The sequence below is a fragment of the Pomacea canaliculata genome, linkage group LG1 (assembly GCF_003073045.1).
Source record: "Pomacea canaliculata isolate SZHN2017 linkage group LG1, ASM307304v1, whole genome shotgun sequence".
Taxonomy (NCBI): Eukaryota; Metazoa; Mollusca; class Gastropoda; order Architaenioglossa; family Ampullariidae; genus Pomacea; species Pomacea canaliculata.
Genome location: NC_037590.1, coordinates 15,255,287 through 15,277,679, shown reverse-complemented (window position 1 = coordinate 15,277,679; position 22,393 = coordinate 15,255,287). Strand labels below are relative to the sequence as shown.

The window sequence follows — 22,393 nt, the reverse complement described above, 5'->3', positions numbered from 1 at the left end:
CCAGGTTCTATTTTTAATACATCTTTTAAAAAAATGGATGCTCGAAGAAAGTCTACCTGTCTATCCAAAATGTCTAAACCGTTAATGTTAAAACTGAGAGCTCAGACTGCTATATCTCTTGAAGTGTATACAAAATCCCACAGTTAACATTGTGTGCTGTGACTAATGGCTATCTAGTGTACATAAAGCCTAAATGTTTACATTTAATGATCTGGTATCTGTTCACATGTGCAGATGCGTTCGATGCAAACCCCAATGCGTATAAAACCGGATGTTGACGTAGTGAGCTCCGATATCTGTTCAAATGTGCACCGATCTGCTATCTGTGCAAATAGGTTTAAACCCTGAATGTTGAGATCTGCGCTCCAACCTCACTCCAGAGGTCGCTAACCCTGATGTCACCTTGACCTCTTTCTCCCTCCACTCCTCCTCCTCTGAAGGTTTGTGACATATTCATGAATACTGGTAGAAATGTAGACTAGCTTAACATCATAAATAAATCTTTTTATAATATGTCACAGCTGTGATGTACGAGGCTAATGAGCTTACGACCTTTCCCGTTAGTCAACAATTTAAAAATCTGCAATGACCATCACAGGCAAACAGCACTGGCTGACATACATGCTTCACTATTGTTGCGATTAAGATTGTTTCATATTTTCGATTTAAGTATGCTTGCTTGACTCTGTCCAGAATTGTCAAAAGCATGAATAAATAGTCATTCAGTGTGAAAATACTTTGAAATTTCCACAATTGATCGTGCTTTATAAAAACAAAAAACTGATTTATACACATAACATAAAATGAAGCTTCAAAATTATTTTTTTTTTTTTTTTACCCTTAACCTGTGGTAATGCCAAGAGGAAGCCGGCGACACGGAGGTGAATTTACTGGAGTGTGGTGTGGGCCCGCCCCCACTTCATGCGCAGCCAGACGGGAGGGGCCGTGCAGCGCACGGTGAACTGGCGGGAGAATGGCCCCTGCTTGCTGCTTCCTCCCTGCCAAACATACCAAGCAACACATCCATAGTCAAACATCCAGAGTAGCAAGATGACTGTGCGTGTGTGTGTGTGAACGGTGAGAGAATACGGGTGTTTATTTTTTCTCTTCAAGAAACTGCCGCCATTGTGGCCTCCTGTACCCACACACCCAAACTCTTAGTCAGTACCCGGTACCTATTCTTTAGGCAACAACGCGCCTTTTCTCACTCTTTTTATTTATTTATTTTTTGGGACGACTCACCACTCTCTCAACAGTCAGCTGGCCTGTCACCGACCAGCGGTTCCAAGGGTGGTGGGGGGCAAGATATGTGGGAGAGGCAGGGGGGTTGAGGAATCGTCTGCCACTTGGTTTCTTCCAGTAAGTCTACATCATTTGAGACTGATTCTCTTCGCCTCAACATCAATCCCCTTTCATTTTAACCGTTTACCCAACTGTTTGTTTTAGAAAGATTTATTAAGGATAGGACCTAGGATGAGGGTTTACCCGTGATCACCATGCTATAATAAAAGCCTCAGGGACACCGGGCTGTAGGCTTATCCCTCAATCCAATCTCAAGGACAGTAGGTTGAGGGCTCACCGCTAAACAGTCTCTAAATACCTCAAGGACATTAGTCCCCCGCCATCAGAAATCTCGAGGACAGTACGTCGAGGGCTTAGCCTTAAATCCTGAGGCTACAACAGTCTCAGGGACAGCAGGCTGTAGGCTTGTCTCATACCTCCAACTCCCCACGCTCGTTTTCGCACTCTCCCCCCCTCTCTCTCTCTCCCCTCACCCCACTCCACCCCATTATCCTCAGCTGTATCGATCTGTTGGCTGTTCCCTTGCCTACCGCCCGCCCCCCGATTTCTCTCGTGCGTGAGAAAGAGAGAATGCGTATGTACGTGAGTGCATCCACCCCTCCTGCCAATGCGATTCGAAGGACTTTTCCACCTTCATGGCAAATAGCACATAGCCTGGCTTCCTCATCTGTCGGAACTCCTCCAGAATGCACCCGCAGTGGAGGGATTTGGGTGGAAAATCGACATGCAGCTTTTCTAAAAATACACTCTTTAAATTTTTGTTCGCTGCAACGAGTCGGCACACGACATCATCACTTTACAAACAACCATCAACACAACATCAAAAAATATCTTAATCCAACATAAATGTACGTGGTAACATAATATAAGCTTATCCTGTATTTCTGAACAATAAAAAAACCCAAGTATTGTCTAATGCGCTTTCCTCCCTCCTCTGTGTGTGTGTGTGAAAACAGATGTACGAGCATCACTTCAAACAAGAAAAGCTTCGTATATCTTTACTACCTTATATATATATTCTATGCTACTATCAAAAGCACACATCTTACACCCCTCAAGTACCTATCCCTCCCTCCATTCTGCCCTCATCCCCAGCTTAGTGGGAAAACCATCACCTAGGACCTCGCATCACTCAAATCAGCCCTCGTGTCTGCCATTTACGGTCACGTGAGCAAGTGCCAACCTGAAGATCAAAGAGCGGATGGCTGCAGCTGCCCAGGGTCCACTGCACCGAGTGACTCGACTTGGCGGGCGACGCACTGCGGGTCACTGGGGTGGGGATGGGTCCGTACAGGTCCTCCGTGTCCAGGGTCTGCTGCCGCCTCAAGCTGCAACACGCAACAAACGTGCAACACCGTGCAACAGCTGCAGCCACTGTGTCATTATATCGTCTACATGTTTGTCATTATGTTATATTAAACCAGCGTGCTAGCAATATTGTGTATTAATCTGGCTTGTCAACAGTAATATTAAAGCAACAACATACAAATGGCTTGCCAGCAATATTGAACAGGCTTAACAATATCTATGTAATATTAAACTATCTCGTCAGCAAGTCAATATCGAAATGGCTTGACAATAATAAGCTATAATAAACTGCTTAATGATATTACTGGCAGCAAGAAGACGAGAAGAATAATGGCAAGCAGCGAGATTGAGCGCAGTAAGAAGTGCAGGAACAAAATACTTTCTCTTCCTTTATCTGAGAGAGAGAGAGAAGGGGGAGCGCAGAGCTGGCGAGTAAAGCCCACCTTTTATACACGTGCACCTCATCTATTCCTCTCACGCCGAATCTGTGGAGGTGCGGGTCATGGAGGGAGGGGTTCCCATATCTCGCGTGCTGCCCTGCCTTCAGAGGTCGCTGACCCAAGGGTCGCGCTAGGTCAGAGGTCAGTGCAGGCCAGGACTGCTTCACCGGCACCTTGTGTATCCGTGGTGTCAGCTCTGGGATTCTGCGATAGCCACTGTGTTATTAGCTCTGACATTTTCACGCAGCGCTATACAGCTCCTCCATACGTACAACAGTTCGTTAATCCTGATATTTACAGAAATCTATGGGGAACTGATAACAACAATAATGGACCCCAGCCCAGGTGTCTTGTCTGAGGGATATATCTGAAACAGATAACTGATTCTATTCGTCTATAGCCGCCAAGCTGCTGTGGCTAAAGGTTAAAAGAAAGAAAAGGGAATAAACTTTTGGTGATAAATGACTTGTACAGGCGGCTGATAATCTTCTGATCACTCTCACAATAATTTAATTTCGCTAGAAGGTTCATTCAGCTGGACATGCACTTAGCCTGTGGACTCCACTACCGATAAATATTTGTACCGAAATATTTGCAGCTGTCAAAATCACCGCAATTGTCTTGTGTTTTACAACCTATGAAAGGTCACAGCCTGTCAAATGCCCCCCCCCCCACCACACACACCACCTCCACCACCACTGCCACCACCACCAATAACAGAACTAAAACTAAATTTCTCAATTTCCTTTATTCATCAGCCAAAATGAAGGTCAGACAGATGGGCCAGTTTATGAGACTGATGGACTGACCGATAAGCATGGAATCATGCAGGTAAAAAGATCAGTGGATAGATGAAAAGACAGCCACCCTTCTCCCACCCTTCAAGACTGAGATATGTACCTGATAATGTGCTCGTATCCAAAGCGACCCCACACTTTGTCGACATCGTCGTTGTTGTCCGCGAACTCATTTGCCAGCGCGGCGTCTGGCGTTCTGGGAGTAATCCGCGGCAGACGGTAGGGCGGGCACCACTTTCCTCCGCCGTCTGGCACCTGCTTCCTCGCCGTCCGCGACCCCGACCACCAGACGTGGCATTGTGGGCCCTGGCCATCGGTCTGCACACACGTTTGGCCGGACACGACGATGACATCATCATCATCATCATCATCATCATCGTAATCATGTTTTGATAACAAAAATCGAACTACAGTGGGTGGGTAGTCGAAAGTACTTTTGTGTGTTTAATATTTTTATTTTAAACAAGTTGTATATCAAAAACATCGATTTTTTTTTCATTTGTTTGGTCAATTTTGAAAAAATTTTATCTGCTAAGCTTTTTGAAAAATTCAAACTCTTATTTGCTTAATCTTTACAAAAAAATTTAACTGCTTTTCTGAGGAAGGTAAGGTTATAATAATAATGTTTTGATGATGATGATGATGATGATGATGATGATGATGATGATGATGATGAAAAGAATGCCTACGAGCTTCGCAAATATCGATTCTAAGGTTTTAACATAGAACAGGTTGCTGGTCTTGTCAAAGCTCGCGCACATCTTCGCCGCCTGCCGCTGCCCACCTTGTCTTCACGTGACAATGGAGTTAGTCTAGCAAAAAGTTTCCCTTCACAGCTGCGTGTTGTGTCTGATTATTTTTTTCCCCCAAGAAGGGGAGGGTCGGCAACTGAGAAGGGGATAAAGTGGGGATCCTCCGTGTCAGCACCGATCTGTGGAAAGGTGTTTCAGTCAAGGGACTTAACCTGGATTAAGCTCACAACAGTCAAGATGATCGCATCACCTTCACGAGATGGCAGACACAAGCAACAGCTTACCCTCGGGTGCCTCTTGGCCTTTTTTTTTTTTTTTTTTTCCCCAACAAAGCCGGTGATGTATGCAAACAGCTTGTTGTTGCTTTTCCACACTGAGTGTCGCAAAAGAAACTTCACCAAAAGCGAAGTAGATAGTTGATTCTATGGACCATTTCCTGAGCGCAAGAAACTGAAGCGAAATTTTAACACGTGTCTCTCTCTCTCTTGAAACATTTAGCAAAACCACAGCCTCTTTATACCTCCACGACAACAATGATCAAAAGGACGAGGAAGGCGACACGCGAGCGTTAGTCAAGCCCCCGTACAGCAAGTCTGTCGTCTGCTCTCGTCAGACACCAACTCTTTCACAGCGAGAAAAAAAAAATAGAGAAAAAATGCGGCGCGGCGCTCAGGAAAGGTGTTACATTCCAACAATGGATTACATTTCACACCACAAGATGGTGCGGAGGGCTGGGGGTGGAATGTGAAGAGTAAAGCAGAGGAAAGGTGGGGGGGGAGGATGGGTGGCTAAGAAAAACTTATTTTAAAAAACGCATACACGTCCCCAACGACAGATGTTCCCCCACCTTTTTTGGTGTCACGGGAAAGAGAGAAAGTAAGAAAAAAAATTATACAAAACCACGGCGGTAGAATCCACTTGCAACACAACACTAGGGTAGCAGGGTGTTAAAGAAACACGATGTCTGCATGTGTGGTAGACGGATGTTTCACACACACTATCACACTATCGCAATAGTTAATACCAAGCCCTCTATAGTTCTTCTTGACATTTGTTACCTCCATCGCGATCTGCTGTTAGTTACTACATTATTAGTCGTCTGCGTCAACACACTCGCTCACGTTGAACATTTAGCAAAGAAAATCCGTGATTCGGTTATCACTCGAGTGCGCATGCTCAACATGTTAACCAACACAGACGACCCTCGCACAACACTCAAGAAAAGCTGCAGGCGGACCATCATCTCCAGCCCCCCGCTCAGTTTGTCCTGGAAATGAATGCCTGCAAGTCCAGGCCTACGCAAAAATTCGCCTCTGCATGGGGCTCGAACCACTAACAAGCGCCTTACTGCATGCTCAGTCCCCCGGCAACCTGCGATAACACGGAGGACTAAAGCTCATCTGTCAACCTTCAAACACCGCGACGGGTATTGTTGAAATCGTTGAACAAAAAGTTTTTATTTTCGCGCTCATTAATCGAGGACCAGAGAAAACACGCGCCAACTCCGGCCCTCCGATAATTTTATGTTTTTTTAAAATCTTATTCTCTGTCAGGACGGACAGTTATACCTCCCCGGTGTCGGAGGCGCTGACGTGTATTATATTTTATTGTTTACAAAGAACAGGTCATGCTTGAGCCTTGCCCGATGAACCGGAGCCTTAGTGACAGGAAACCCCAGTGTCTGATGGAGCAGTCCGTTGCTGCCCTTCCTACCCACCCAACCCTTCCTAAAGATGGGGGAGGTAGATAACTGGACGTGTGCTGTCTACTGTCAATCTCTAACCTCTTGTCAATCTCAAGAAGGGTTGAGAAAAGGACAGAAAACGAAATCGTTATGCAAGCAAACTTCAGGAAAAGAAAGGAACTTAAGGGTCAGGCGTTCGAGTTAGACAAATCCAGAACTAAGAAAATAAGCTCGCACATCCACATCCACATCCACATCTACATCTACGTCCACCAACAGCTGCGACTATTATTCTACACACAAGCAGAGACTTAAGGAGAGGAGACTACAATAAAAGAGTTGTCGACATATTCCTCTTCGGCGCCGCCTGCCCATTGCCAAGTGTGCCAAGTGGTCGCTGAAGTCCAGGCGAGGTCGATGCCATCAAGTACATACACCGTCTGATGGGCAGGTCTGGCAAGTGTCAGCGCTTGTCCCTGAGGGACTGGGACCCCGGCGTGGTAGTGAGCGTGTATGAATGATATTATCGCACCAGGGAGAAAGTTGTGAAACATTTCATCCACTCTGGTCATTGGACACTTCTTTGGTACTTATGCAGGTTGGTGACACAGAAATGCAAGAGATATGAACACATGTACATGCAAATAATAAATAAGGCCGGTGGCGCAAAAATGCTAAAATATCGATGTGCACATTGAATAAAATAAACAAGACTACCGCGCAAAGTAAATTACTCAAGCCAGTGACAGAATCTTAAGTCCTAAAATTAAAAGTGCGTGGATAAAATCATCCTAACCTCTCAATTACAATTTTTTGTTTCATCCATTCACACCACACACGATGACAATAAAGTGGAGGAGTTGTACCAACAGTTAAAGAAGATGATAAAGCAGAACCGAAACAAAACATCGTCGTTGTACTCGGTGACTGAAACGCCAGGGTGGGCTCAGACGCCCTCCATTGCTGTCTCGCCAAGAGTTAAACCTGGCCTGGGTGAAGCAAACTACGGAACCTCAGACTTCTAGAGTTTGTACAGAACCATCGACCTACCTCAGCCAATACCCTACACCCAACAAGAAAACAAGGAAGGCAACTTAGCACTTGCCAGATGGATTGGTCCATGACCAAATCGAATTCATGCTGCTTCCTAGACACTTCAAATTCAGCATCAACAAGGCCAATAGAGGATGTATCCAGACATTGACCCTGACCTTATCTTAACGAGCCTGAAGCTGAGGATGAGGCGCCGCACAAACATCCTCCCGAGTTTGCTTTGATTTGGAGAATTGTCAAGACCCAAAAGTTGTTTAAAACTTTAAGGCACAGTCGCTGAATATGGTGGACTGTGATGTAGACACCCTTGCGGAAAACATCAAAGAGATGTGACTATCACAGCCCAGGAAGTGCTAGAGCGTGAACAGAAGAAATAACCCTGTGTCACTACCGACATCTTAGATCGTTGGACCAAAGGAGTGCCTTGAAAAGAGAAAGTAGCTTCCAAGTACAAAGTGAATTGTGCCATGAGAAAGCGGGTGAAGGCAGATAGGGAGAACTGGATCGACGGCCAATGCCGGATGATGGAGGGAATGGCACTGCAAAAAGACCTACAAACTACTAAAGACCTTACCGTCAGGTCAACACAAAACTTCAGTCATCAAATGGTTACCTTCTCACAGAACTGTACTCAACTGATGGACTGAATATTGCAAAGACCTACATAGCGTCCAGCGGAAGACAGACGCTAACATCATTTAAAACAACTAGACTAGAACCAGCAAACCTGCAGACTTACAAACACTACAGGAAGAGGTCGAAAGTGCAGTACGCAGTCTCAATGGCGGAAAGTCATCTAGCGTTGACAATGTCCCAAGTAAGGTGGGTATGAAACAACAAATGTTCTCACTGCCCTGTGCCAAAGAGTTTGACCCAAAGAATGACGAAAAGAATGGACGCAGTCAGGAGTCGTATAGACACACATGTTGATGCAGCTTGCTGTCGAACGGCTGTCCGTAGTTTCCGACCTCATTCATCGCCCCATCCCCTGCCACCCTCCACCCTGTTCACACACAACAGTCTCACATCGCACTGGGTGAAACTTTATTTCAAATTTCAAAAGGCGAGGGCGAGAGTCTAACGGCGGCTCAGACCTCGGCTCGCTGCAAGTCTTTTTTTCTTTTATTGGTGGAGTGTTTTGGGGAGGGGGATGCAAAATCTCAACAAATGAAGTTAACGCCTTCTCCTTATCCAAAACCATTTGTCTTACCACAGGGATCTGATGATCTTACTTTTTACTGCCAGCCACAAATGGAGGTAGATACATTATCCCTACCGTTCATTCTTAATGTGATTTCTCTTAACAATCTTTTCTTTTCAAACATAACTGTAAGAACCGGTATTTAGTGTACTTTATATCCCCGGGTCAAAACTTTCTTCCCCGTCCCCCACAATAAACATCGGCATTGATGAACAACAACGAGGGTCTTTTGTTCAAATCGGTTTCCAATGGCAACATCAAATAGGCATTGAGCAGCTTTCTTAGTGCCGTATGCAAACTAAACAAGTGGGAAGAGGGCGAGCTCTTGCCAAGGTAGTAATTTTAGTAGTGGATACTAGAAACAACACAAAACGAGGACAGAGAAGAGTGATTTAGTCTGGCTCTTCAGCCTTTGTGCATTGGCGAGAAAACCTTTCTTCCTGAGTGAAGAGCACTAGACAGAAATGGTGGAGCATTATGGGAGAATAAAGTCGTTTCCACTCATTGGAACCTAAGATGCACAGTAGCTAGCGCGTGAAGAACCTATGACTAGTCAGCACAGCTATAAAGCTCATTTAATAATTACATTGGGCTTTTAATAAATAACAAGTCTAAGACAACAATGATTATTTCTGTATTTTTGCATAATATATTGTATCTACATATTGGACAGATACCTCTAAGCGCTTAAGAACAAGAACGAAACATGGACAGCATACGAGGGACAGGAAAACAAATAACATATGAACTATAAAAGAATCAACAGCCGTACTAAACGAAGACTAAAATCAAATACAGAAAACAAAGAGGAAAAATAAAAGTATTACTGCTCGATTTCTCATTTGTTATTGTATATATTTTTGATTATTTGGCAATCATATCACGGTGAAATTTAAAGGTAGTATGCAAAACATCCCTATACACATTTCTCTGTCGCTACTAAGGTTCGTTCATGTAAAAAAAATATTTTGCCACAGCTTTGTGAATGCTGATTAAAGTATATCTTGTCAAATGCTCATTTTCACTCAGATAATGCTCTTACCGTCAACTGTTATTCCGGAATAAATGTCTGAGGCTACTATCCACCGAAATGAGTTTTCTGTCAGGTCCAAGTTCTTTCCTCGTCTCGCTTCAGCCACAATTTTTTGACTTTCAAGTTTTTAAGCATTTATTCTCGGGATGAGCTAATAATAATAATACTCACGCTTCTGCAGTATGTTGTGACAGTTTATAATAGTAAATTTTTCCGCCCGTCTTTTTATATCCGCATATCTCAGTAAAGACAACTTGGACCAACTGATCCCCTCTTCGTTTTAACCACCATCGAGTGTGTACTGCGCATGCCCACAATAACTGACGAACCTCATCACTACTCCTCTTTGAGCAGACTTCCCGCGGAGTTCCATCTAAACCTGCAGGTCTATTACTTAGTGCCACAAAAACACTTTCTAAAAATCGTCTTTCACGAAGTGCAGCCATTCTCAACCATTTTTTTTTTTCACCCTGTAGGAACCCTTGCAATAATGTCTCAGAGTTTTTACATCTTTAGCTCGCCGTTCTCAGAGGTAATCAGGGAACAGTATTTTATTGCAGATATATTAAGCACTAAATTCTGTTGAAGCGATTGTTGTGTTTATATCAAGCTGTTTGCCACAGTGGAGTTCAATGGTTTACACAGCCAGTTCCTGTAAAACTCATTAATGGTGGAGTTCTGGCGGTAAATGTCGACTTGTCGATGCCGCAGTGCAGAGAAATTAAATCCTCTTGTCATTCTCTAAAGTTATCGCCATTGTTCCAGTGCCAGCGAGACCTGTCTGTCCTGTGGATCGCGATGTTAAGAACAAAGAAACAAAAGAAACTCTTAACAATCTGTATATTCAACCCCGAACCAATGGCCGGCAAGAAGAGAACTGTCAGTCTTGTTACATTATAGTAGAAGTGGATTGATAATACTGCTTTCTTTCTAGTTTATTTCTTTGTTGTCTCCTTTCATGATCTGGTATTAAAAAACAGATTTGTCTATTTCCTCTTTCAAACTCGAACAAAAACTTTGGAAAAGATTCTGCATTTTCTAGTTTTGAAAGACAGAAAAATCCTTTATGTGCTGCATCAGACTGTTTGAATGCTGGTAAATAATTCTGGACATGGTAAATCGTCTTGACCATGACAGACCTCACGATGGCGAACCTTTCCATGAAACTTTCAATCCACCGAGCTGCTCGCACCTGGGGGCAAACAGGTTATAATTTGCAAATACAGTTCCGAAGCAGACCTTCCTGAAGTCATGCAACAGCATCAAACCTGCCTGACTCCGACCTCCTCCCTACAGACTGCACAGCGAGTTAATAATAGTATAAAAACTTTATTCTCTTAGCTCGAGGCTACCGGGGGTTTGTGTCCCCTGACGATAAACAACGTCAGGTCATGTCCGTAAGGTTAGCGGGCCAATCATCCCCATTCCCCTCCGTCTCCTCCCTACCTCCTCTTCCCGACTGAAACAGCATGTGGCGGTGCTTCCAGTGCAGTTAAGGTCTAGTGCCGCGCGTGCGCCTCCCTAATGACTCCAGTCATCGCAGTGTCATCCTTCCAAAAAAGATGTCAGACGCCAGCAATAACACTGAGCTCTTCATGGCAGGACAATCGCACAGTTCATGTAGCAAGTCTAAGTCTCTCGAACATGAAAGGTGCCCCGAAAGGTCCATTCACTCCCAACAATTTGCAGACACTTTTTTTTTATGTTGTGTTACGGCGGTGTAAACCCTCGTGCAAGCCAACCGACACGCTCCTGCTGCATTTAACGATGTAAAAAAAAAGAAAGAAAAAAAAAAAGTAAATCCAACAAACGAACTCTTGTTTGGTCACTCGCGTCAACCTCACGGAGCAGCTGCAACAAGAAAGCCTCTAGAGATCACCTCAAAAAAGGAGTGTGAAGAGAAAGTAAGAGAAAGCAGTCTTCAAGCCTCACGACAAAAAAAAAATAAAATAAAAAATAATAATAAAATAAATAACAACAAACAACATCAAAGCCCCGTACAAAAACTGAGCCGGTCTAGTACCAGGTACACTGTACCACAGGAGCTTTCACCGCTTGACAAGAGGTTCTTTGCTACTCACCCAAACCTCCTCTCCTCATCCCACCACCACCTGGAGGGTACGCCAGGGTACGGGTGGATGCATGAAAGATCCACGACATTAAACACACACACTGGCTCGACTTTATCCAGTCACTGTTCTTGTCGCCAGGCCACGTGACTGCTCGCGCAGATCCGAGCATTTCTGCATGAGTAACATCGCAAAGAGCGCATCCCTTCACTGACTTTATTGTCTGCTTTTTTTTTTCTTTATTCTGTTCTTCTTTTTATTTTTTATTTATTTTTTTTTCATACTCAACCGTATCCCCTCTTGCCGAAACTGACAAAAGCAGATGTTTAGCCTTTCTTCTTCCTCCGTGTTTGCTCGTGTAGCAATAGAGAAATGAAGGTGATGATACCTTTATGAACTCCTCCTCGAGAAAAGCAATTAACTTGCACGAGAAAGGTAGCAACTGCCTAGCTTCTCTCTCACTCTCACACACACAATCTCGCTGTACGGAGCGATATCTGCGATCAATCTTGGCCCAACACTGGCTAGTGAAGCTCTGAAATTCAATAAAGCGTTCAGTTGATTCTTTCTTACAGATGGAGCGGAGGGGAAGGTAGTCGGTTAGGGCTGCTGTGTGACAGGTGCGCGTGCATGCTTTAGCCGAATACAGTGCTCACAAGCGCCAACCATCTCCAGATTAAACTAGGAAAAAATCCACCCGGGTATATATGGGAAACTAAGAGGAAAACTTTTGTAATTCTCTCTCTAGCTACACAGTTCTTTCTACATTTATAGAATGCATTCCATAGATATCTAATTCATTGAATAGGGTTACATAATGCCTTTTACAATTTTTTGTACATTGCATTATAATCACATAAGTCGTTACTAGAGAGGAAAGTGGATAAAACAAAAGCATTTCCCTGATATTACACCGAGAAGTTTCTATCCAACTATAGCTATTGAATGTATTCTATAATTATAGAATGATTTGTATAGTTAGAGAAATTTTGACAATTCTCCTCTTGGCACCCCATGAATGTTGAATGTAGTCAAAAGTGCTAGTCGTGCTATGACAATGAAACAGACGATGCGACACTGACAATGACCAACTGGGGAATTATACTAGGTAAGTGCAGTCAGATACAAAAATAAACAAAACAATAAACATTTGCTAGTTACAAGATACGACTGCACTCTGCAAAGGTTGAGTAAAGTGGAATGGAATGTTTCCCTTGCCACACCAGTTAAGAGAACTTGATGACAACTACGACCTTTGTGGACACGACATCACCTGGTCTGGACAATGTCCAGCGACAAGGTGCGATTCCCAAAGGAAAGAGGAGCGATGTTGCACGGTTTTGTTCTAATGTTTACGAAGAAAACGAAGGCGGTGCAGCTGACTGAGCAACTGCAGCTTGCATTCATCACCTTCTGACAGCAGCTCCAGTCATTTCTATGATGTGGAGGTTGGTGGGTTGTTTTTTTTCTGTGCTTTCACTTTTTGATCTGCTTACGGCATAGGAGTGGATGTTGGATAGCAATCTTGCTAAGGACACCCGTTGTTGCGCTCTCGAGGGTGGAACAGCAGGAGGTGGGATGCAGGCCCACAAAAAGTTTATGCATAGCAACAACAACAGCAACGGCATGCCAAGATTATCAGTGGAGTCCTAACATTCTGATGCCTATATTGCAGATTATGCTGGCAGTTTCACCATGACTTATTTAGAAGAGGTCACAGGGTCACCCGACGCCATGTTGGTAGCGCCAACTCACGGAGATGCCAGCCAAACAAGCCGATCAAATATGTTCATGTGAAGTCTGCCAAATCCTTACTGCCTAAACTCGAGGTAGGGAGTGCCAGGATGATGGTTGCATAAAATAAACAGTTATCTACTGAACCAGTCTCAGCTACACAAGGTATCTGGCTTCGCTTGGCAAACTATTTGAAAGGAAACTCTCTTCATACAGGAGACCGTCCAGCAAGCCAGGGAGCACGTAGCAACATGCTTGGCCTGGTCAGAGCCGCACTGCACTCTGGGCGATTCCAGAGCCGTTGATGAGGCCGGCAGGAAGCAATTCTTCCCTTGGTGGCAGTCCGTAAAACGATCTCGTCAGCTGCAGTTGTCACCCTTGATCTTTCGGAGTGCGGCTTGTCTGCCGAGAAAACTGCGGCTTTTGCTGGGGACCTCTAAGACCAGTTGATCGCCATGACAATGGAACCGTGTACGACCTCATTTCGACACTGTCCATCGCATTCTTTCCCCTATATTCTGCTGTTTAAACTTATATTTTAGTTTGGGTTTTAAAAAAAAAAATTTGTTCATTTACTTTTGGTGAGGGTTAAGGTGTATTGAATTGAGACAAACCTCACTCGACGGGACAATTTTAGGTGCATAAATTCTATTTACTTCTATGTCTGTCAGGGTGTACTTCCGCAAAATTTAGAGAACATAACATATGTACTCAAAAAATCCCTTTAAAATGAACACTGTTTCACGCATGGGTGCAGATGTGAACTTGTCCAACACCCCATTGTGGCATAATTTCTCAAATTGATGACCAGTCCGACAGAGACAAAGAAATAGGACCAAACAATAAGTGTTGCTACGACAGATTCCCTTGACAGCACTGCTGTCCAGAGAGGGTGGCCCCACGCTGCCCCTTATGGGAGCTCCAGAGCCCTATGGCACGGCCGCGGACGGAGAACTGAAAATAGCCTGCTCCCGACCACATCAGTCTAATTGGGTTTAGAGACGTGGTGCCAGACCTGTCCTCTGGCGGAGCTGTTCTCTTTTAGCAACCGCTTTCCCTGTGCCCCGAGAACACTTCAGTCCTTGCCAAAGTCTTGCAAGGGTCCTAAAAGGGCATTTGCCCTCTATATTTAGCAGTCATTATGACGATTTGGGGACCCAGTGCATCTTGCGCAGTCGGTGCTTGAAACCATGAGCATGAATCAGTTGTTCAAAATGTAATTCTTCCCTTGGTGGTGTTAAGTGCCCCTCTTGCCTCCTCCACCACCACACACACTCTCTCTCACACACACACCAACAAAAAGAAGCAGACAACAAATGAATTTGCACCAAAGGTCTGCCCAGACACTTCGCTTCCATTATTAACTAAAGAAAAACTCTCCTCTGGCTGCGACTGTCTGAGAAGCAAGAATGATGCTGCCGGCACGAAAACTGATGTAGGGTTTTTCTTCGATTTGGGACTCTGACATCGACTTTACATTTATTTGTTTGTTTTTGCAATGATAAAACAACGATGTGTTCAAAATAAACAGCTGTATATAAAAATTTGTTTCAAAGACAACAAGACCGCGTCTTTATTTTGCTGTACACACACCTTATGAACTTTTAAAAAAAAATGGGAGTAAGGGGGAGGGAGAACCATACAAGAGAAAAAAAAAAAGATTTATGGACGCCTTAACAAATGAAGCACGTGAACATAACAATCAAAGCAAATGAGTATTGTAAAGTATCGGCGTCTTTGAAAACACTCGGAAATAATTATAATGATGGTCATGACTGTGGTGATCACGTGTCTAAAGACCACAAAAGAAGATGAGCAGTCTCAACGATCCATCATTCCGTGTGATGACCACCTTTAGCAAAGTATTAAATTTTTGGGTTGTGGGAGGAAGGAGGAAATCGCACAAACCTGCAACCACAGACTTACACAGAAGTCTGTACCTGCATCCACTGCCATCACATGATCTTTATGCGCGTGCAGTCTGTCATTTGTCGGCGCACTTGCACAAAATCCTGCCACAAGCAATATGTCTGATGCATACAAACAATGTTCATTTGCTGCGGCGGAAATAAATTCTGTATATGAAGGCCTCTTATTCTGTGCGCGCAGAACTAGGTTCTCTCCCTCCCACTGTCGTTGCTGTCGCAAGTATCGAAGTCGTTATTGATGTTTGGAGCAGAAAGCAGACTCAGATACCCGTCACGTGCCGATCACTCGCACCTGCGACACGACAGCTGCCGTATTATTAACACGTTGGAGCTGCGCGAGCTAAACCATCAAAGCCCTCGGACACGCCATCAAAGCCGGACAGATTAGCCCCAGACCCATCAGCCATCATAAACTGTCACCTCCTTCAGACACACCACTAAATCCAGACATCTACACTGCTCTTGAAATTTGTCGACTTCGTCCAGTTACGGACTTCGTGTACTTAATGACTTGTATGAGTGGCTCTCTCTCCCGCCAACACCAACCCCCAATCATTAAAAATATTAAAAAAAATACTTTTTATGTTCCCGTAGAGACATAAACGGTTTACACAGAAAATTTTTTAAAGCCTTATATAAACATGTGCAAAAATTTTTACTTTGAAAAAATGACAACACTGTGAGGGAAAAAAAACATTAGAAGAACACAAAGACTATCTGTGGGCAAACTACACCACATGCAGGGTTCCCACTGTTGCCGATATACTGACGACCTCTGCATTTTAATCCTATTATTAACATCAATGACTTTCATAAAAAAATTATTTCTGACAATGAAGGAGAGATGATCCGTACACTCTTGACCTGAAGCGACAAAAAAACAAACAAAAGGATGGAAATGCTCAAAATGAATGTCAAAAAAGATCAACATGATCAAAGTTACAATTTTTTTACATCCATCTTGCTTCTCTGATTTTTGATTTTCAATGACTTCTGCTCCACATGTGCAACAAACCATCAACTGATTAGTCCTTTCCTTGTGTGTGTCCAATGAAAATGCAGTATTTTAAATAGCCTAAACGGTGGCAGATTTTTTTTTTTTGTTTTTTTTTTTGGTCGACGCTTTTGAGGCGCGGTTGTTAAAACCGAGTGGCTTTCAGTGCCAGCGTTGTTGGTTCGGTTTTTTAATGGATCCTTTTTATCTTTGATGTGCACGCTTTAGCTTTTTGTTATTTATGGAAAGTTGCTGCTTTCCCGTAAATATACATCTGCTTTTTAATTTTTTTAAATTTCTGTTGGCAAAGTCTCTTTTTCTTACTGTAATTTAGACCATCAAAGACGATCAATGGCCGCATTAGCAATTATGTCTATATAAACGTGAAAATAAGCCCCCAATGGTAAATTTTCACACTTGAAGCTTTCGTGACGGACAAACAGAAATTGTAACGGTCAAGATTTGATAAGCTGACTGCGTGTGGCTGTGTGTGCATGAACTGAGCAGGGTCAGTCGCATGTCACTCCCCGGACTGCCCCGTGCTACCACCAGCGCTATCTCGTCCATCGAACTTCCCATGCCCTTCCCTTGCCGCCGCAGAATCGACAGGGAACGATTCATTAGGTTATTACAAGGGCTAAGACTATGAGCTAGCTGTACACATCATGGCTGTACAAACACCCTATGAGGAACCTGAGGTCAATTAAGGGGTTGGAGAATTCGGTTCATTATCAAAGTTCTAGTCACCTTTTACTTTCAATTTTTCGATCAATTCTTTGTTTTGTTTTTTGTTTGTTTTTGTTTTGTTTTGTTTTTGTTTGTTTTTTGGTTTTTTTTTTTCAAAAGGTAAAGGCAGCAGAAAACCTCCTCCCAGTCTCACCAAACCAACTTAAGCGGTAAGAGCATGCTCCTTAGGAATGTGAGTATGCACTTTACAAATTTTGTCTTTATTATTATTAACACTCCCATTATCACCACTTACATCGCCTTCATATAAAAAACAGCTATAAACGCTGCTTGCTAACCATTCTCAAGCCATTACCGATAGCACTAAACCACTGCAGTCTATCTGACAGCTCTGGCATGGCATCTTAAATGCTGTGATGTGAGATTTGGCACCACAAGCCCCACTTCACAATCAATAACAAGGCAGACGCCTCCCGCTAGATAGGTCTCGCCATTCACGGCCTAGTCACTCCAACAGTCCCAGCCTATTTATCTTCTCTGCAGAACAGTGAAAATTAATATCCCCAGCGTTTCCTATGCCATAGGTCACACTAGATGTCACAGGCTGAGTCCATTTCAAACTGGAACATTCGACAAGTTTGACTGATGGCCCACGACAACGTAGTTACTACGTACTACGCCTCCCAAAAAGGAAAAAAAAGTTATATAAATACCTGTGGCCACAGTTGTGAAAGGAATAAAACTATCAAGTCGTTAACAAAATATGATATGTGTACTTAATTTCAGATATTTGCAGTCAAGCCTACTCAACCATTATATTCGTATTCTTCCGGCTGTAACTTTGATGTTCGTATTGTATCTTCAACATCTGCTAACATAATTACTTACATATTGATTGCACTTGGGGTTTTAATGCGCTGGAAGGTTTATAACAGGAACTGTTTGTTTTGTTTGTTTGGTTGGGTTTTTTTGGGGTTCCTGTGTGCGTTATGAAATAAAGCTATTCGGTGTTACTGCACACTGTGTACATGCAAAGAAAAGAATGGTGAAGAGTTCACGGAATTCAAAAGCATGCTGGATCTCTTTCTCTGCACTGATCAATGAAGAAAAACAAATTGGTCGGATTACAGTCCCGGAGGAGGTGGAGGAAGGAGGGGCGCTGCTTCATGCAATGCAAACCAAACAGCCCGGTGGAAATATTCGATTTGGAGGAATGCCAGGTCTCGCAATTCGACACCAATCTTCCTTAACGATCTGCTTCAAATAGCCAGAACCGTATCTTCAACCTTTAATTAGTTCATAAATATGTTAGTTCCTGTATATCTGAGGGTGAATGGTTAAATGGCAATGAGCTTAAAAGAAAAAAAAAACAGTTGGAGGATTATCAAAGACTGCTCAGGAATAGTTAAAATAACGTTAGGTACCCTCTACTGCTATCACCAATAAATGGAGGGTTTTTTTTTTAAAAGCTTGACAATTTTATACATGCCCATTTACTATCATTCATATGAGGGAAGGTAAATAAGTAACAAAAGGTGAAATAGTATTTTGAATTTATTGTATCCGCAAATAATGTTTCGCTTAAAAATAAGCCTAAATGGAGGGGCAGGAATAAAACATTGACACAATACCAACACTTCATATCATGCAACATCTGCTTTCATGAAACTTTTTTGTGTTTCAGCAACTAGTTCAAAAAGTGACTACATGTCAAAGATGTATCAAAATGTGTTAAATACAGAATCACTGTAAATCACTTTTAATATTACTGGGATCAGAGTTAGCCTACAACTAGAACATTTTTCATTAGCACAAAAACAACAGTGAAACTGCAGTATTTTGGGAAAAGATTAAATACTTTTAAATTTATTTTCAGACATAAGTTTTAAATAAATAACATACCTTACTGCTCGTCAGAACAAAAGCATAATACCAAAAAACTGCCTTATTTCTAAATGGGATGTGCCAGATCCAGAGACTGCTGATTAGCTTTTAATGTTTTGAGATTAAATCTTGCCAGAGGCATCAGACCTCAAGGCAATGCATAACACTCATCATTAAGCTTGGAGTGGATTGCTTAAGTATTCATTACGGGCTTTTTCTATACCAGTGAGTGCCCATAATTTTGCAAATCACTTATTTTCCTTTAGTTCAGGGGCACATCTGAATGGTAAAGAAGGTATCAAACACACTCTGAATGTATTACTACGACTGATGTGATTCTACTAAGTTACAGGTTCCTGAAAGTACTCATTTTTTTGTTTGAGATGAGGTCTCCTGCTGTATTTATTTAAAACTGACGCAGGATAAATAAAATGAAACCTTGAGTTTTCTTTAACTTTTTTGTGGCTGTGATTTTTTTCAAAAGGAAACGAATAGCTTTAACCGAAGGAGATTTAAGATTCAGTGCAAATTCTATACGCAAATATTTGTATAAGTGATGATGATGCTTAATAACCAATCTATAGATTAGTATCATTAAAAAGGTAGGAATATGAAATGAAATCTCTGTTTTCTTAATTTTTTCCCCCCTTTATTTAATGTCTTTTTTTTGGTACAACTAAAATTGCAATATTTTCTTTATTGTCGATTGTCAAGATGAATAATTTCTATAATAAATGCTTGACAAAGGCCAATTTCTCAGGTTCCATGCATACAAAAGTAGTTATAAATTATCACACTAGAAAAGATTATGCTTTTAAAAAATTGTGCTTGAGGCACATTTGTAGATGGTCTATAGTCAATCAGGTTCAATAACACCATGCTGCAGTTTTATGCACCAAACACAGACACTGTATCATCTATTTTATGACACTAAGCTCAGCCATTTTGCCTTGTTAAGACACTGTTGTTAAATTTGTTATTAATCTTCACAAATTGTAATCACATCTTTTCCACTAGCTGATACTAGTTGAAAGCTCATATTTTAAAACAAGAATCTCAACAGTTTCTTTGTTGATGGTAAATATTTAACATTGAGTTTATTTTGCACTGTCATTTAAAAATTATATGTGATATAAAGTGTGCACATCTATACCTATAACATATATTTCTCCCCATTGTCTTGGTACTCACAAGAATTTGAAAATGGCATTTGTGTAAACAAGTATAGTTGTCTTTATATTCTGATCCTGCCAAAAATAAGTCTCCCACCTTTTTTCTCTAATTTGAATACAAATTTATCTGTAATATGTCGAGGGTGTAATGGAGGGATCATAACTCCCTTTTTATGGGGCTACAAGACATTAAATTATGCAATATTATTTTTTAACTTACAACATCACTCCCATTGCTACTTTATATTTGCGAGCCAAAAACGTTATCTCCCTTTTCAAAAGCCCCACAAGTGCTATACAGACCACAAAATAGACATCGAAAACAAACTCCATTATGTGTTTCTGCATTTGCCAGAGGAAGTCTTATGGGTTTGTACAAAAATATTTGGCACTCCAGATGTTTGGTTACTTTTGATGGAGGAAATTGCCCCACCGCCTCTACCTCTACCACCACACCACCACAACCCCTTTCATAACCAGCTCATAATAAATCATCAAAGCTCAAAATCAACCCTCTGCCCCTTTAAGAAAAATGCGGTGTCACTGGCAACGCTCCAGCAGGCATTACTCAAAGCAGCTTGTGACACTCAATGGTCGGCTGGCAGCCTGTTGGTGAGTTTGTGATATGCATAGCACACTGACAAGCCCAGACCTTTAATTGCTCACTTACCTGCTCTTCAGACGGATTCGAAAGCCCATGCTCGATGACATATCTCACGTCTGTGTTGGATGTCAGCATGGGATGTGACTTTTGCTAAAACAAGCCTTGACAACAACTGGCTGCCCTTGACACTCAAGTTTTGGAAAAACTTCCGGCGCCATTTGTTGTTATCACGTGACCACCCCCTGGTGTTGTCATGACCTGCCACAGCTCAACTCACGGCAAACTAGTCCAGGGGCTTACTCGCAAATCTCCAGTTCAGCTGGATTACTACCAGTCGAACACGACTAGAATGATATGATCTGTAAATTTAAGTTCTAAGTGCTATTCCTAGTGTGACCCTTCACATCAACAAAACTGAAATTGACAAATGGATGGAAACAATAAACAGTTGATTTTCAAAAAAAAATGTCATCTTTAAGAATGTCGTCTTTTTAAGAAACAAAGCAACAGTCTTAATGGTATTATGTCTAAAATATCTACCAATATTTCAGAATTGCACTAAGCATGTCTCTTATAAATTAATCCTATAAAATCTTCACCAATTTCTTGAAATGTAAGGGAAAAAATGTATGTCCATGAATCTTTATTTGGGGGGTTTACTGTTATCTAGTGTGTGTGGTGCATTTGTGTGAGAATGAGAGAGGGAGGTAGAAGGTACCAAGTGAAAAAAATAGAACAGTGACAAGTGTTTAAATCAATTATAACATTGTTGGCAACTATCACCAGTGGGAAAGCCTTAATCACAGTAACATACACTCTGCCATCCTAACATCCATTATAGTTTTGAATTCTCTCCAAAGCAAACAGTATTAATAATAAAAGTAATGTAATAAATGAACATCCAGCATGTTGATTCCTCCTGCCATACTATAAAGGACTGAAGAATACAAAGAAATATTCAAACATTTATTCAGCTAATAACTACAAGATCTAATACCTGTATGTCACATGGATCATATTGCTGCAAGAGTCGTGAAATACCACAACTCCAGGCGCAACAAGAGAAACAAAAGCACATCTTCAAGTGCAGATTATTATTCTCTGTGCATCAGTCTTTCAACTAAAACCAACCACAATTAAAAAAAAACCAGAGCTTTTGCAGCTCCATTCTGGCATTGGTCACATTTTACAAGTGGACAGAATCATGATGGCCAAAACAGTGAAAAAGAACTTTGAAAAAAAAATACAATGCATGGCAGAAAAGCAGTAAAATGTAAAAAGAAATAAAAATGAAAAATAAATGAGAAAAACTTTTATTTCAGCGTTTCCACACTTGTACAGGTCAGCATTTATAAGTAATCTAGAAACATGAAGGTTTTACTTATAGGGAAAATGGACTGCATGAATAAGGTAAACCTATTGCTCCATAACCTGACTTCAGAACTTTTTAAGTTGTTCTTAACCTCTTTACAAAAAATTTTTGTCTTTGTTTGCTGCAAAAACCACCTTTTGTATCTAAACAGCAATAAAATCATTAAGTATTAACATTACATCCAGTAAAGATCTGATAACCTTTTTTCCCTTTAAGCAAATGTTTCAATGTTTGGAAAAAAAAGTAGCTCTGTTTTTATTGTCATCCATTACTGGAAGGCTTTCTTGAATGCCCCCAAAAATAATAATTCCACGACAGACTTTTGAGACCTACTTCCCCACCCCCAGAGAAGAAATGAGATAATTTCCATGATTATTAA

At 41.9% G+C, this 22,393-nt stretch overlaps 1 protein-coding gene across 1 annotated transcript; it reads right to left on the bottom strand.

Annotated features, from left to right (window-relative positions):
* Nucleotides 1–820: 820 nt before the first annotated feature.
* Nucleotides 821–21,073, bottom strand: LOC112565184. Its single transcript, XM_025240517.1, has 5 exons — nucleotides 20,709–21,073; nucleotides 3,951–4,165; nucleotides 3,054–3,254; nucleotides 2,486–2,630; nucleotides 821–998 (listed from the first exon to the last, which is right to left on the bottom strand). The coding sequence occupies exons 1-5, from the start codon at nucleotides 20,775–20,777 to the stop codon at nucleotides 888–890; spliced, it is 741 nt and encodes a 246-aa protein (XP_025096302.1). The 5' UTR covers nucleotides 20,778–21,073; the 3' UTR covers nucleotides 821–887.
* Nucleotides 21,074–22,393: the final 1,320 nt, after the last annotated feature.